Source organism: Typopeltis vanoorti, chromosome 7, assembly GCF_054136105.1.
Source record: "Typopeltis vanoorti isolate ZY-2024b chromosome 7, IOZ_Tvanoo_1.0, whole genome shotgun sequence".
Classification (NCBI taxonomy): Eukaryota; Metazoa; Arthropoda; class Arachnida; order Uropygi; family Thelyphonidae; genus Typopeltis; species Typopeltis vanoorti.
In genome coordinates this window covers 16,981,336-16,998,241 of record NC_143555.1, presented here as the reverse complement: position 1 = coordinate 16,998,241, position 16,906 = coordinate 16,981,336, and the positions used below count along the sequence as shown (strand labels likewise).

Below are 16,906 nucleotides of genomic sequence, written 5' to 3'. Positions count from 1 at the left end.
TGCAACTCTCTGTCTCCATCAAAAGTTTGATGGAGACAGAGAGTTGATACAGCAAACTGTATCAACTCTCTAGTAGATGATACAGCAAACTGTATCATCTACACCAATACTATCTACTGTCCATCACTACCACTAGTATTTTCACAGATAATCACAAACATTCATGCCTATGAATGTTTGTGATTGTCTGTGATGGTGGGATTCAAACCTGCAGCCTGGAGAGCAGATACACTGACAACTTGGCTAACCAGGCTGGCAAACTTGTCACCCAGAAATGTTTCAACCTTCACTAGCTGAAGTATAGAAAAGTATTAAGCATCTGAAAGACACCAGGTACTGTTGGAATAGTAGCTGAACTCATTAAATATGGAGGTAGTGAATTAACCACTCATATACATAAGCTGTTAAATTTCATATGGGGGAAAAGAATGGAACGGAAACAAAAATGAATGTATAAATTACATGGGAATATCACTGCTGTTAGCAGTCTACAAAATTTAACTAATATCGTACTAAAAAGAATCTTATCTTATGCTGAAGAAAATATTGATGAATATCAAGCAGGATTTTGAAGAAATAGATCAACTGTTGACCAAATGTCTACACTTAGACAGAGAGTAGGGAAAAAAATGGGAATATAATATGCAGGTTCATATTTTATTTGTAGACATGAGAAAAGCAAATGATAGCATTCATCATGACTTTTGGGGAATATTAGATGAACTAGGAATACCTCGTATGATAATATGTTTAATCAAAATTGCACCACTGACAGCCAAAGCATGGTATTAGCGAATAAAATTAGATCTGAACCTTTTGATATTAAGACAGGATTGAAAGAAGGGGATGCCCCTCCACCCATCCTTTTAATTTAACACTAGAAAAATGTGTTTGAGAAATTGTATGCTCTCCAGCCAAAAGGCTACAGGTTCGAATCCCACCGTGGGCATGGATGTTTGTAATTGTCTGTGGAAAGACTAGTGGTGGTGGTAGATGGCGTTGGTGTAGTTGCGTTTAGTTGTAGTTAGTGGATTGAGTTGTGGAGACAGAGAGATGTAGAGTAGGTGTCCTCCCTCAATGAGTCATTGAACTCCTTGGAGGGTGTCACATAATAATAATTAATGTGTGGTTTCTAGGTAGTGAAGATCAAGTTGTTGATCACCTGCTGCATCAATTTTGAGAATAATCAAGGGACTAAAATACACAAAGATTATTGAAGAAAAAATGAAAGAGTTTGAGAACAGGAACCAAACCTTGGAGATTAAGTGGCAAGCCTTGAAGAAAACCTTGATTGATTCAGCCAGAAAGGCATGTGGTGAGGTTGTCTACAGGATAGAAAAATCAGAACTCCATGGTCAACACAGGAAATGAAAGAGGCAGTGAAGGAAAAGAAGACAACATATCAAAAGTTCTTGGCAAATAAGTCAGCTTTTGCTTTTAGAGAATACAGAGACAAATGTAAGAAAGCTAAACACTGTGTAAAACTAGCTAAACAAAAGTCATGGGAGGACTTTGGCAAGAACATAGAAAATAAATATCAAGAAGGTGGTAAGATATTCTGGAGGTTGTTGAAGAAGCTTAGAAATGGAGGAAAGAGTGCTGTATAAGGAGTTAGAGATAATAAAGGTTACATGAAAACAGGAGAAAAAGATATCCTTGAAGTATGGAGTAATTACCTTGAAAAACTGCTAAATGAAACAAGCAATGATAGCACAGTGGTAAAAAACACTCCACAGGAATACATATCCATACTTGAAGTAGAAAAAGCCATCAAGGGCTTGAAATGTGGAAAGGCAGCAGGAGTAGATGATATTCGACCAAGAAATGCTGAAGTATGGTGGTATAAAAGTGTTACAGTGGCTGCACTGCATAGTTCAGAATGCCTGTACAGAGGGAACAATTCCCGACGATTGGAGTAGAGCTCTCATAGTACCGATATATAAAAAGGGAAATAAAACTGAATGTGAGAATTTCAGAGGTATATCCCTACTGAGTGTTCCTGGTAAGATATATGCAAGTATAGTTAAGAAACGGTTGAGAAGAATTGTGGAAGAAAAGCTTGGCGAAGAACAAGCTAGATTCAAGTCAAATAGAGGCTGTCAGGATCAGATCTTCACTTTATGACAAATAGTGGAGAAATCATGGGAATATAACAAAGATCTCTATTTGAGTTTTGTAGATCTGGAAAAGGCATATGACAAGGTGCCAAGAGAGAAGCTATTCAATACGCTACAGTTATATGGTGTCAATGGCACATTACATCAAGCAATACTTAGTCTTTATTTGAGTTGTAAGTCAGCAGTTAGAAAATTAAAGGAAGTACAGGAAGATGGTTTAATGTTAAATCTGGTGTGAGACAAGGATGTACATTATCCCCTCTGTTATTCATTATCTATATGGATCACGTTATGAAGGAAACCGGTATTAAACGTGATATCAGAATTGGAGATGTTAATGTTGGCTCTTTGCTTTATGTGGACGATGTTATACTTCTAAATAAATCCGCTACAAGTTTGCAAGATTTCTTGACTAAATTGAATAGCTGTTATAATAGATATGGTATGAAGGTCAGCAATAAAAAGACAAAGACAAAAAATAGGCAGAATCATTGAAAATGTCGACTGCGTTGTGAATGCAGAACCTGTGGAACAAGTAAAACATTTCAGCTACTTAGGCACGATGTTTAGTGAAGATGGTAAATTAAATATGGAAATAGACAACAGAATCAACAAAGTTGGTATGGTAGGAAGTCAATTGAATAAATTTATATGGAATAAGAGAGAAATTAGTCAGAATACTAAGTTAGCTGTATACGAGACAGTGTTCAAACCAGTCTTAACTTATGGATCTGAGAGCTGAGTCAGAAGTAAAAAACACTTGACCAAAGACTATAGATCGCAGAAATGAGAGTCCTGATAAAGATTAGAGGCGTAAATAGATCACATCAATGGCAGTATCATATTAAAAATGATGATATTAGGAAAGAACTTGACATTATCAGCATCCAGGAATGTGTTAGCAGAGCTAATCTCAGGTGGTATGATCACTTAAACAGAATGGGCAAGGAAAGATTAGCAAAACAAGTATTCTCTGCCAGGTTGACAGGAAAACGACCCAGAGGAAGACCAAGATATAGGTGGATTGATATGGTACAAAAGTGCCTTAGACGATAGAAATATATGATCTGGTAATGTTGGTGTCTTGAAAAGTAACAGACTGATTTGGAGGAAAATTGTAGATAGGAAGTTAGTAATGGTGTAAATTTTTCAAGTAGTACTCATATCCTGTACACCCCTTGAGGATACGACAGGAATTTCGTTCGATAATTCGTCCCTCTGTCCAGGTTTTCTGAACTAGGCAGTGTTGCCACTGTAAGACTCTAATACCACCATACTTCAGCATTTCTGGTCGAATATCATCTACTCCTGCTGCCTTTCCACATTTCAAGCCTTTGATGGCTTTTTCTACTTCAAGTATGGATATGTATTCCTGACTGCATGCCTGGTCAGTGTTTTTTACCACTGTGCTATCATCACTGCTTGTTTCATTTAGCAGTTTTTCAAAGTACTTTAAGGATATCTTTTTCTCCAGTTTTCATGTCACCTTTATCATCTCTAACCCCTTTTACAGCACTCTTTCCTCCATTCCTAAGCTTCTTCAACAACCTCCAGAATATTTTGCCACCTTCTTGATATTTATTTTCTATATTCTTGCCAAAGTCTTCCCATGACTTTTGTTTAGCTAGTTTTACTCAGTGTTTAGCATTCTTGCATTTGCCTCTATATTCTCTAAGAGCACAAGCTGACTTATTTGACAGAAACTTTTGAAATGCTTTCTTCTTTTCCTTCACTGCCTCTTTAACTTCCTGTGTCCACCAGGGAGTTCTGATTTTTTTTATCCTTGCAGACAACCTCCCCACATGCCTCTCTGGCAGAATCAATCAATGTTTTCTTCAGAGTTTGCCACTGAATCTCCAAGGTTTGATTCCTGTTCTCAAACTCTTTCATTTTCTTTTCAATAATCTTTCTGTATTTTAGTCTACAATTCACATCTGAGAGCTGCTCAACTTTTATTCGCTTTAAAACTTTCTTACATGTCATTCTTTTCAATATGAAATTCAATTTTATCCTGCTCAAGACTAATTAGTGATCACTTCCAATTTCAAATCCTCTGTACACTCTGGTGTCCTGCACCAGGGAGAAGACATCACTATCAACAATAACATAGTCAATGAGACTTTTCTTATCCTAGCCTCTTCTCTCCATGTGAATTTGTGCACATTTTTATGTTGGAACATGGTGTTAGTAATAACCAGTTCATGTCCTGAGTAGAAATCCAACGGATATTTGCCATTATTATTAGCTTTGCTCTTTTCTCAAAATTTCCCAAAATATTTTTGTGTTTCAAAATCATTTCCTACTCTGCTATTTAGATCCCCAACAAGGACCAATTTTTCATTGTGTCAGTTGCTTTTTCTAAAGCCTCAAAAAATTCCCCTACTTCTACCTTAGTAGAACCTTCTGTGGGACCATAGGCACAAATAAGTCTCATTGTCCAGTTCCCTATTCTCATATTTACCGACATCACTCTACTTGAGACTGCCTGCCATTCGAGAAGATTAGTGTCATATTTAGTGTTGAATGCTATTGCTATTCCTTCTTTTCCTTGATTGTCATTGCCTGCATATAACATTTTGTATTTATTGCTCAAAAAGATCTCACCAGTTTCAGTCTTTTTTTGTTTCCGTCACCCCTATTACGTCGATCTGGTACTTATCTAATTCCTCAGCTAGCTCCATTTCTTTGCCATTCAGGCTTCTTACGTTGATAGTACCAATCTTTAATTCTGGCGATGTTGAGTTGGGGTTTGTTTTCAGATTTGTTCCAGTAGCTGACTTTTCGCTGTTCGCCCTGGTTCCCTGGCGAAAACAACGGGGGCCTTGTTTAACCGGGCGACGCCCCAGCCGGCATGAAATTTTGTCATGTTGTACCATCATTTTTTATTTTGGTTTAACCAATAAGAATACAATTTGGTCGTCTAAATCCCAAATTGTCAGCCCATCCTCGTTCGTTCAGTATCCATGTACACCCAACAGGGTGTACTACAAGAAGGTGAGGATTGGACATTAGGTCAGAAGGCCTGGTAGGTTCTCCGCATTGCTTTAAAGGCTATGTGGAGGTCTCCTCTCAGTTATACAGCTTTGACCCTTAAGCACCCCTTATTAGTTTAATATAATGATTAATAAGTACGTTTTAATAATAACTCACCTGAAGAACTCTCAGGTGAGTTATTCTTTTATGTTCGTTCTTTCTTTAACTTTGAGAGCAAGTTTCTTTTGATAATCAACCTTCCATGCGATAGTTGTCTGCACCTTATAATTTTCCTAGCACATGGTAATCCTTTCTCTTAAGAATCTCTTACTTGATAAGATTTCGCTTCCATTTCATGTCCACACTGTTTATTCTTTGAACTAAGGAGATATTCTGATATTGCATCATTTAAATATTTTTTAAAAGTCTCATGCACTGCCAATATTTTTCAAAACCAGTAACTAATACCATGGGATTGTACCTAGTATTCTTCTCAGTTGGTCATAATTTCCTGCTTTGTAGTTTGGCATGTAACCTTTCTGAATGAAATATCCATATACTTAGCAGTTTCTCAGGTTACTACAGCATAATTACTATCACCAATTAGAGGCAAGAACAGTCATGTCTTTTACTTACCTCCACCCCAACCATAATTTAGATCTAATAACTTTGAACTTGAATTCCTTCTGTGACATGCTAGAAGTTGCAAAGCTCTATAAATTCAGCCTCATTCTTTTCATAAGATTCCAACCAGTGTTTTGATAATTAGTCACCCATGGTAATTAACCCATGGTGATGCATTTCATCATTGCTATCAACTAATTCATTAGCTCTTTAACAACACCCCACCATGTATTTGATTTTGTTAGACTTCATCTCACACCAAATAACCTCAATCTCACTGCTAAATTGAAAACTGTTACTATTATTGCATTCATAGCTATGTTCCCTAACTGGATCCAAATCATCTGATATCATTTGTATTGCACATCTAAGCAAATGCTTAGGATCCCTACACAACAGAATAAAAATCTTACACCAGGTATGGTCTGCTTTCATCAAAAATTTAACTTCCACGAACATTAGGATATAACACGCTTGATATAACTGAACGTGACGGCAACAACTAGCAAATATTCCCTGAAGTCTTGCAACTTATGAAACTTGTCGGGTTTTAATTGCTTATTTTTAGTGAACTCTTTATTTACATAATGTGGTCTCAATACCAAAAACTTCCCATAGAATTCCTAAACCAGAGAAACTTATGTTTGCAAACAATAGATTCATTATGTATAATTGTGTAATTAATTGCATTTACAAGAATTAGACACCATTAGAATGTCATTTAATATACTATTAAAAAGAATACCAAACTACTGTATAAACCAAGGGGTGGGGGAGAAATAGAGGAAAAGGTGTGATGCCAGAACACACCAGTAGGCCTAATACTACAAAAATAAGTTGTTCATAGATGCATCATTACTCTGACTTTACACTGACTATGCTGCAAAACTGCCTTTTGTTTCTAAAATGTATTTTTAATTTATTTCTAGGACCCGCTTGTTCGAAAATCTAAGGATGCTTCCTCATGCACCTGGAGTTCAAATGCAGCGTAAGTGTTAACTTATGTTCATTTATATACAGCTATGAGTTAGGCAAAATATACATTAAATATATGTTTATTAAATGACACAAAATCAAGATTGTACATATGAAATCATTTAATAAATGACACTGAAAAACAAAACAATTCATCATTTCAATAACACGATTATGGTGCATTATTATTTACCACAGTTATCCAAGTAAAAAAAAAAAGAAAAAAAAGTAGCGATAAACAGATTAAGAATACAAGTCAAAGGATCCAGCACTAAAAATACAAAGAAACACTGTGAAAATAGGTAGGAACACGAAAAATATCAACTGCATCCTGAATGCAAGCTTTTAGAACAAGTAATACATTTCACCTATTTAGGCACAATTTTTAATGAATATGGAAATAGACAGCAGAATTAGCAAAGCTGGTATGGTGGAAAGTTAACTGATTAATTTATGTGGAATCAGAAAGAAATTGGTCAAACTCTGAATTAGCTGTATATATTTGATGACATCAGTGACAGTATGATTAAAAACCAATCATATCAGGAAAGAACTTGGCATTGTTAGCATTCAGGAATGTGTTAGCAGAGCTAATCTAAGGTGATATGGTCACTTAAACAGAATGGAAGAATAAAGGTTAGCAATGCAAGTGTTTTCCCAGGATGGCAGGAAAAAGACCCACAGTTAGCAGATAAAGGAAGGTCTGGTAAGATTAATTTGGAGGAATACTGTCAATAAGAAGTTAGTACTGTTAGTACCTTCCATGTATTATCATAATAATCATCATCAAATACCCTCCCCAGGTATTTGATGATGATTATTATTTATTGCAGGCTGTTGAAAAAGCTCATAATCGAGGAAAGCGTGCTGTGAAAATGATAAAGTTGTATAAAAAAATGAAGATAATGATATTTTTGATGTATGGAGTAATTAGTTCAAAAGGTTATTAAATGAAATAAGCAGTGGAAGAACTGGGTTGAGAATGTTCAAGATAAATACAATCAGGAGTACGTAACAATCCTTTATGTAGTAAATGCTATCACAAACCTGAAATCCGGAAAAGCAGCTGGAGTTGTAAAAGATTGATGCTGGCACAGTGCAACATTGTGAAGGTTGAATTCTCCATGATTGGAATAGCTCATTGTCCCGCCATCTATAAAACAATGTGAGAATATCCGAGGAATTTTCCTAATTAGTGTTTCAGGTAAGATTTATGCAATCCTACCTGAGAAGAGGCTATGAAAAATTGTGGAAGAAGGGAGGGGGCGGACATGCTGAGTTCAGGCTTTCACTTTAAGACAAATAGGAATATAACTAGGATCTGTAAAAAGGTATATGGCATTGTGCTAAGAGAAAAGATTTTCATAACACCATAGTTAAACAGGCTAAAATGGAATATTATACGTAGCAATGCATAGTCTATATTTAAGTTTCTATCTATAGTCAGCATTTAGAAAGCCATTGTCATCTTTCACAAATCATCGTCATCAAATTCCTGCCATGTACCCCTAAGGGGCATGCAGGAAAGTGAAAATCTCAGTGTTGTATCCACACGTGCACAGAGGTCTGACAAATGTCAGTTTACAGGCCGAAGTTAACCCTGTGAGAATGGCTAGTCCCCAGCAGAGTGACAGCTGCACAGTACAATTGAACCTCTTCCAACTACTAACTGTGCTCAGACTTGCTTAACTTTTTGCACGAGCCATTAGTAGCACTCTACCAATCGACCAACCTTTGCTGGCCTTATCCTTACTAGGATCATAACCTTGGTGATCTTAATCTTACTTGTTTTCATAGGCTCACCATTGTCTAGAGCACTGCATGCATATTCTGCAAAGTAAATTCACAGAATATGAACTTAATAAATATTATTTATGAAGTATGCAATATTTACTAAATATATAATATCGAAACACCCCAAAATGACTTCCTGTGAATTCCAGTTATTTACATATAGCCTAGCTATAATACAGATATAGTTCAACATCTGTATTGCTCATATTGCTTATTGGACAAAATCACTTTTTTTGTGCAATATTAGTTTTGTAAGGGTACATGTGCTGTACTTCAAGTACATTCCTCTTTCCACAGTCTCTGTGGGATGAAACAAAATCACCACCATTGGAAAGATGGTGGTGATTTTGTTTTTTTCTTTCCCACCACTAATGAATTCAGAGTAATTCATTAGTGGTGGGATCATCCCATCAAGTCCACCAATAATGAATTACTCTAAAATCTATATAGAAAGATGAAAATAAGATCATTCCTTAGGAGCAATGGAGTCATAGCTAATAGGAATAAGATAGATTAAGTTAGCATGTAAGCTTGGTTATAAAAAGGATCATAATCATGTACTTGGCACATTAATAAGTAACAGAAAAGATGCAAGTTCGACTGGCCTAATTGACAGCAGCCCTGACCTGGCGTTAACGGGATGTCAGATTCCAGCGTTGCCATAGTTGGATTGATGCATGGCCATGTCATTCTTCACGTACATCTGGAAATGAATGCTTTTAGGTTTGAGATGAGATGTGGGACGATGATGACTGAGTGACTCTACATCAGAATCCCATCTAGCCACTGCAATGATACCATTCATGTCTTGCACATTGAAAGGCAATGCTAGCCGGAGTTGCTTTCATACTGTTACAGTGCAATCACTCGGCCAACCGTTGAGACTATGTGGCCGCTGCTTCCTATGCCGCACCATTCAGGTGTGACGTGCAGGTACCAAATTGTCTGCAGGTGACCTAGGTCTGGGTGTTTAGAAGAACAACAACCATACTGCGATCTATTGAGACATCCTCTGACTTTTCTGTGCAAAATGCTGAAATGTTGCATTTCTTTCACTAATATTGTTTTCTTCTGTAATGCATTACATCCTAGTGTTTACAGGCAACTTTTCTTTTAATAATATAATAAAAGATGGCTGAACAAGAATTACTATTTTTACTCTAGGAATAGGTCATCATTAAATTCCTGATATGTATCCTCAGGGGATATACAGGATATTATGATAGTACTACAAGAAAAAGCTACACCATTGCTAACTTCTGATCAGTAATTTTCCTACAAATTAATCTGTTATTTGTCAAGACTCCAACAGTATGAGATCTTATATTTCTGTCTTTTAAGGCATTTTTTACTATATCAATCCATGTGTATCTTGTTCTTCCTCTGGGTCTACAAGTTAACTGTTAGTTAGTTATGTGGCAATCTATTGACAGCCTTTGTGAAATCTAATACTACGGTATGTGCATCCCCCTTGTCCAGTGTATTTGTCACCTAGTTGTAAGCAGAAATGCTAAAATATGATCTTCCTTTAGCTGTTCATTAAATAAAATTTCACTGCTGTCAACTCAGTTCTCAATACTTGTTCTCACTAGCTTCTCTAACACCTTGACTATAACTCCAAACAAGCTGAATGGCCTATAATTTGAAGTCTTACTCTTAGTCTTATCACCCCCTTTATGTAGTGGAACTATTTTGCCATCCTTCCACTCCTTTGAAACTTGGGCAGATCTAAGACTCATGTTAAAACTACTGTTAACCCCTGTAACATTCCCTCAAGGCATGCAGTGATATACCATCAAGTCCTATTGCTTTTTGACATCATATTTACTTAATTCCTCATATATCTCCTATTTACTCACCATCATTGGTTCCTCCCCAATTCCCATGCTCTCGAGTTCTGCATTATATTATAGTCACAAGGATGGAATACTTAAATGAACTGCTCATTAAACACCTCTACTATATCCTCCTATTATCACTGACTAACATCACCCTTCCATAATCATTCTTCCTTCTATTGGCCACATCGAAAAGTGCTACACTTCATAAGTGTAGCAAAAGTGCTACCTTCCTTGTACTCCTCATGCAACTAAGTATCTCCACTCATCTTGTGCTGCCTGCACAATGCCTTTTGCTACACCTCTTCATCTATTTTACACCTACCTTATAATCACTTGATTTGGAATACACTCAGTCATTGCCTCTGCCAGATACTTCCTGAGTAAAGACCCAATTCGTCATTCTATAATATAGCTGCACGATATCATGGAATGAGGCAATATCAAGGTAATATGACTACCTTACCTACCAGGCTGTTATCTTTCACTCTCGATAAAGGCCTCATGACATCATCCTTACGCTCTTCTTGTTACAAGTCAAATCATTCATTCCCACTGTCACTTATCATCTCTTTTGCTTGCATACTCCTCTTATCCAATGCTTCACCCTGCTCATCCTACCTCCCAGAAAACAGACGTTTTGCACCTTTTCACTCACCAAACCTCTTGTCAACGAATACCTGCACATTGCCACTCTCAAATCATATGATATTTCTTTCAAATCTTTTGTCCCATGCTTTCTCACATTCCCATGCAAATCTGTAATTCTCCCCAGTTTATCATATATTTAATTATTGCCTCATCTTTACCAACTCTACTTTCATCTCTTCTATTACTTTCTCAGTGCCATTCAAGCAAATCGCATTTTCACTATCTTGCGTGTCTTACTGCTTACTGCTACTAACTCAACGCCATTCACAAACACTGTCTTTCCAATCAACATCACTAATTCACTGGTACTTTTGCCTGCTGTTTTATTATAGTTTCAGCGCTCAGCTGCACCGCCAACTCCTCTTACTCCCGTAGCTACGTCCATGGATGAGCCTCAGTAGATTGCAGTATGGTGGCTGCTCTTCTAAGCATGACACCCAGACTAATACCTAGGTCATCTGCGGTTGATTTGGTACCCGCACATCACACCCGAATGGTGCAGTGTAGGAAGCAGTGGCTGCATAATCTCAACAGCTGCCTTGATGCTTCCATTCAATTTATTTATTTTGTATGGGTCCTTCTTTCCTTGCCTGTCCTTTAGGACAGGTTGAACCCTCCTAATGATGGATTATAAATGTATTTTATGACTGTAGATCTGTGTTTGTTCATGGGACCGGTGTTCTGAAGGACGAAAAACCAGAGTTTCCAGATGGGGGGGGGTGTTGGTCTCATTTTTTTATGAGACCAAAAAAAAATCTTCGGTTGGGAATCAAGCACAGGTCTTTCCGACCAAAGGGCTTTGTCTATACCCACTGAGCTATGGAGGCTCCTTCTGTACAATGATATCATATAATTCATAAGTATGCCACACTTCTTACACACCCAAAGTCTCTCATCTCTCTTATTAATCCTCTCCACATGAATATCTGAAATCTCTTCGCAAACATACATACTGATGGCATCTCACCATTTTCGAAAAATCCATGGCACTTGCACTTGTCTTTTGCTACAGTTTACCACCATTTTACTCACACTTAAAGCTGCATACAAAGAGAAATTTAATGTATATAGAACCTTACTATGTTACCTACCAATCATCACGCTATCACACAACAATATTTAAATAACTAATTTTCACTATTTTTACACATAATTTTTAAATTTAATCCTTAAATATTAAAATGTTTTCACAGTGATCTTGATGGACGTAGCTTTCTTAACCACCTAGTTTAAATCTTTAGGAAAATATTTAACACAAAAAACAGCCAATTATTTCTATAAACTGAAAACTGGTGTGTAAACTTTATATATGATTGATGGCATAAAATAGGTCATTAATGTTACATACAGTAATTAATGGCTTTCAGATGTCATGAAGTATAAATCCTTGGTTTCTGTTTTGTGTGCTTTCGGAGTATATGCCTCGGAAGCCTCCTTGAACAATCTGAAGGAAGTATTCTCTTCTAAGCAAGGCATGGAGGAAGCATGCATTAACATTTAATTGGTTTGAAGGTGATTGTGATGTTAACTGATTTTAATAATTGGTGTGTTGGCAACAATGGAATGGTTCATCAGAAAATAAGTTTCTTCAGTAACTTATTAAGAGTAGCCATTGTGAAGCTACTGACCAAATAGGATTTGAAGTTCTTATTTTCTTTTAATTTCATCATTCTTGAGTATATTTAGAGCTCTGTTTTTTTAGGGTTCTGATAATACTTAATTTTGTTGAGGGTGATGGAAAGAGCTTCCAGGTAAATACCTGTCCATGTGGGTTTGTTTCTTGTAAACTTCTAATGTTAATCCTCCAGCCTTGTAACAAGGATATCTGGTAATGATAATTTAATAGTTTTTTTTAATGGTCTTAATAACCAAACAGCCAATGCTGCCACCCTTGTGTGTGTGTATGCAAGCACACACACACACACCAAGAGTACATTGGCTTATAAGATCTTTAACTTTATGAATATTCTTTGTATTTTTATTTATTTTTTATATAATCCAGAAACCAAACATGGAACTATTTTAAGCCACTTTAAGTCTCACACTATGCAAAATTCATCTCCTACCTAAAACATAACTAAATTAGAAGGGATGAAGAAGTCTTTCCAGTCTAGTTAGACTATGGAAAGTTGTCATGCAGATAAATTAATGATAATTTTTATAATTTGGTAGCTTTTCATCTTAAAAGCATACCTTTTCTAGTTGTAGGATATGATAATTAGACCACTAGGTGGTATGACTTTAATTCATTACCAATGAAACACCACTACCCTGCTTTTTGGAGGTGTGAAGTGTGCAATGCAAGTGATGGCCTTGCTGGACATGCTCTCAACACAGTAATTTTTGAACTGAGGAGCACAATAGCAAACTAGTTTCTGCATGCCAGCTATCAGATAGGACACAGGATCAAACCTTCTGATAACATTGAAGCTTACTATTCAACTGGTGAAGAATTAATTCTGCTATATGTGCTTGTTCTCAGATCCACCAAGCACATATTGGAGAATATGTGCTTGGAGGATCTGAGTATAATAGCTAGTGAGCACTGTTGAAGCTACATTTGAATACTGGGTATTTCCAGTGTGCAAGTTGTATCCACAAGGAACAACAAATGGGATGCCATCAGGACCAGATTCAGGTTAATAGGGATTCCTCAGATTTCTTTCATGCATAAGACTGTGGGTTGAATGGAGTGAGTGGTTTGATAAAATGGAGGAAGTTTGTCCTTGCCACAGATACAGAATTGGAAGAGGAGAATAGTAGTGGAAACATGGATGGATGGACAAAAGTTGTGACCTTTGAACTGGGGGCAACTTGACTAGAAGACTCCTGCCATTTGCACAGGAGGCAAATTTGCAGTATTTGGTCCATTCAAAACCTGATTTAATGGTTCTTTTACATCTGTTGCAAGCTGCAATACAGGTGGAGCGAGAATCTGCAGGTTTTGATCCTGAGCCACTCATGGTGTGCTGAGTTTTTTTTCCTTTTGAGAACCGAAAGCTTGAGTGGTGGTTTTTTATGGATTTTGGGGGGGGGGGGGGGGAGACGAAGACCTTCAATCCTGGGAGGATGATTTCTTTATTCAATCTTAGCAGGTATTTGGATCAGGTGAACTGACGTAGTAGTCAGTTCATGGAAAGGAGAAGATGTCATGGAGTTATCCCATTTGGCACCCTTATAATGCCAAAGAACAGAACTGTTCTTTGGCATTATAAGGGTTCCATGGCAAAAGAGACTTGTATAAAGTTGTGGTGTGAGTTACTAAGAGAAGAATTGATTTCAACAACAATTTGGAGGAGGAGTTTGTTAAGAAGAGATGAAGTGTGTTGGCATATTGGAAGAGACTATGAGGTATTCTTGTTATGTTGTTTCTAAGGTCAGATACCTTGTCATCAAGCAGGCAGAAATGCCAGGTTGAATTGTGAATGTTGAAGTCCCCAGAATATCTAGCATAGTTTAGTAAAGAAAATTTGAGGCAAAGCAGATCAAATGAGAGTCGGGAGGATTCAAGGTTTTCCAGTCTTTGACACGAAATGTTAGTTCACTGAAATAGGAGAGAAATTATCCTAAACACTAGACTAGTATACAAGAAAATGTTGAAACCAGTTTTGAGTTAGAGATCTCAGAGCTGGGTTAGATGATCAAGGACTAGAGACTACAAATATAAGAGTTCTGGGAAAAATTAGTAGCGAGAACATATGGCATAAGTGGTAGAATCATATTAAGATGGAACTTGACATTGTTAGTATTCAGCAATGTGTGAGCAGAGATAATCTAAGGTGGTATGGTTATTTAAACAGAAGAATGGGAGAGAAAAGTTAGCAAAACAGGTGTTTGAGGGGAAGAAGAAGAAGACCCAAAGGAAGACAAGATCTGGGTGGATTGATTCAGAGAGGAATGTTCTAGAAGACTGAAATATTAGATATTACAATGTAGGAGTTCTAACAAGTAATAGATTGATGGAGGAATAATTGTTGATAAGAGTTTAGTAATAATGTAAACTTAATCATATAGCTGTGTACACCCCCTTGAACATACATATCAGGAAATTGATGATGCTGTTTGCCTCCCCCCCATCCTATTCAGTTGCTTATTACAAATCGAAACTGTTATGAATTATATAAACCTTTTCATAATATACAACTACAGCAGTGGCATTTAATTATTTTTTATAATCTTTTGACAGAAATTGTAAGACAGTAACCATGTATACTTTTTTAGGGGGAGAAGGATGAAAGAATATGGTTGTAAAAAAGATACGATTGTGAAAGTATTATGTTTATGCATTCCCAAAGAACTAATTTTAGCTAAGATGGAGAAAGCAGCTTCGCTACTTCCTACCGCAGACGAGAGTTTACTTCACATAGAAACAATTCTTGCAATCAACAATGCAAAACCTCCTTCTGATAATATATCCCCTGGCGAGAGACTAGCAATTAAAAATCTAAGGAATAACAAGGACATCGGCATCTTAAAAGCTGATAAGGGGAATGCAACTGTAGTTAAAGATAAAATAGACTATCGAGAAAAAATCTTAACATTGTTAGAGTCGGATAGTTATTCAGAAATTGAGAGGGATCCAGCAAGCAAAATACACATAGAACCAATAATCTCCTACAAAAGACCACAGAAATGCCACGAAATACACGGCTTTCCATCCGTTCTTTACACTAAGGCTATATGGTCTGCCTAAGGTACATAAAGAAAACTACCCACTGAGACCTATAGTAGACAGCATTGACCCACCCACCTACAGGTTATTTAAATATCTGGCGTCATCGTTAAAAGCTTATGCGGGAAAATCTTATATTAAAAACTCAACAGATTTTGTCTCTAAAATCAAGGACTTAAAACTCAAGTCTTCTGACATCATGGTGAGCTTTGATGTGGTAGCACCAACATTCCAACACAAGAAGTTCTCCATATTTTAAAGAACAAAATTTCAAATAAAATGTTCTCCCTACTATCTCACTGTGTAAACTCTGGCTATTTTGAATTTGAAAGTAAACTTTATAAACAGGTCAGAGGATTAGCAATGGGAAGCCCCCCTCTCTCCTATATTAGCCAAATTTTTTTTGAGGATTTTGAACAAAAGGGGCAATCTCCTCTTCTAGTTTAAAACCAAGAATTTGGCTTAGATATGTGGACGATGTATTCCTCATATGGGAACATGTTGAAAATCTTCACAGTTTTCTCAACCACTTAAACAACCTCCATCAAGATATCAAATTGACCATGGAGATTGAAGAAAATAGTTTCCTAGATATTAAACTCACCAAGATGCCTGAGTCAATAAAAGTCTCTATATTTAAAAAGCCGACACACACGGACAGGTATCTGCATGCGTCCTCACATCACCATCCAGCGCAGAAGTTGGGTATTATATCAACTCTAGCGAATTGTGCAAGAGCTGTACTGTCAGATGAAGAACTAAAAAAAGAACTACAACATCTTAAATGGACCTTTAAAAGCAATGGCTACTCTTTAAAAAATATTAAAACAATTATTCCAGTCAACGTAGATACACAGGACGACTCCAAAGGTTATATCTCCTTGCCATATATCAGCACACTATCCAAAAAACTGAGTAGAATCTTAAAGAAGTTTAACATACAAACATGCTTCTCGACTCTTCCAAAAATAATATCAAGTTTCAGCAATTACATACAAACTCACAACCTTCTACAATTCCCAGGCGTATACAAAATCGCATGTGAGTGCAGAAAACCTTACTACGGCCAAACGGAGAAATCTATCCTCCTACGTCTCAAGAAACACCAGAGAGAGATTGCTTACAAGAGAACCACGGCTACTGCCCTATTAGGCCATGTCCTGTTTTCAATAAACACAAATAACGAAAGCCACCAGCATGAAGTAAATTGGACAACAACTTCAAACCTGCACATTTGCCACGATGAGGTAGAACGCCGCATT

The 16,906-nt window shown here is 36.8% G+C and overlaps 1 protein-coding gene across 2 annotated transcripts in view; it reads left to right on the top strand.

The window, feature by feature from the left end:
- HDAC1 (histone deacetylase 1) overlaps nucleotides 1–16,906 on the top strand; it is a 229,221-nt gene that overhangs the window by 181,396 nt on the left and 30,919 nt on the right. For both annotated transcript variants that reach the window (XM_090395692.1, XM_090395694.1), the window contains exon 10: nucleotides 6,644–6,702. In XM_090395692.1, the coding sequence (XP_090251818.1) occupies nucleotides 6,644–6,702 (59 nt within the window). The remainder of the gene's footprint in view (nucleotides 1–6,643; nucleotides 6,703–16,906) is intronic.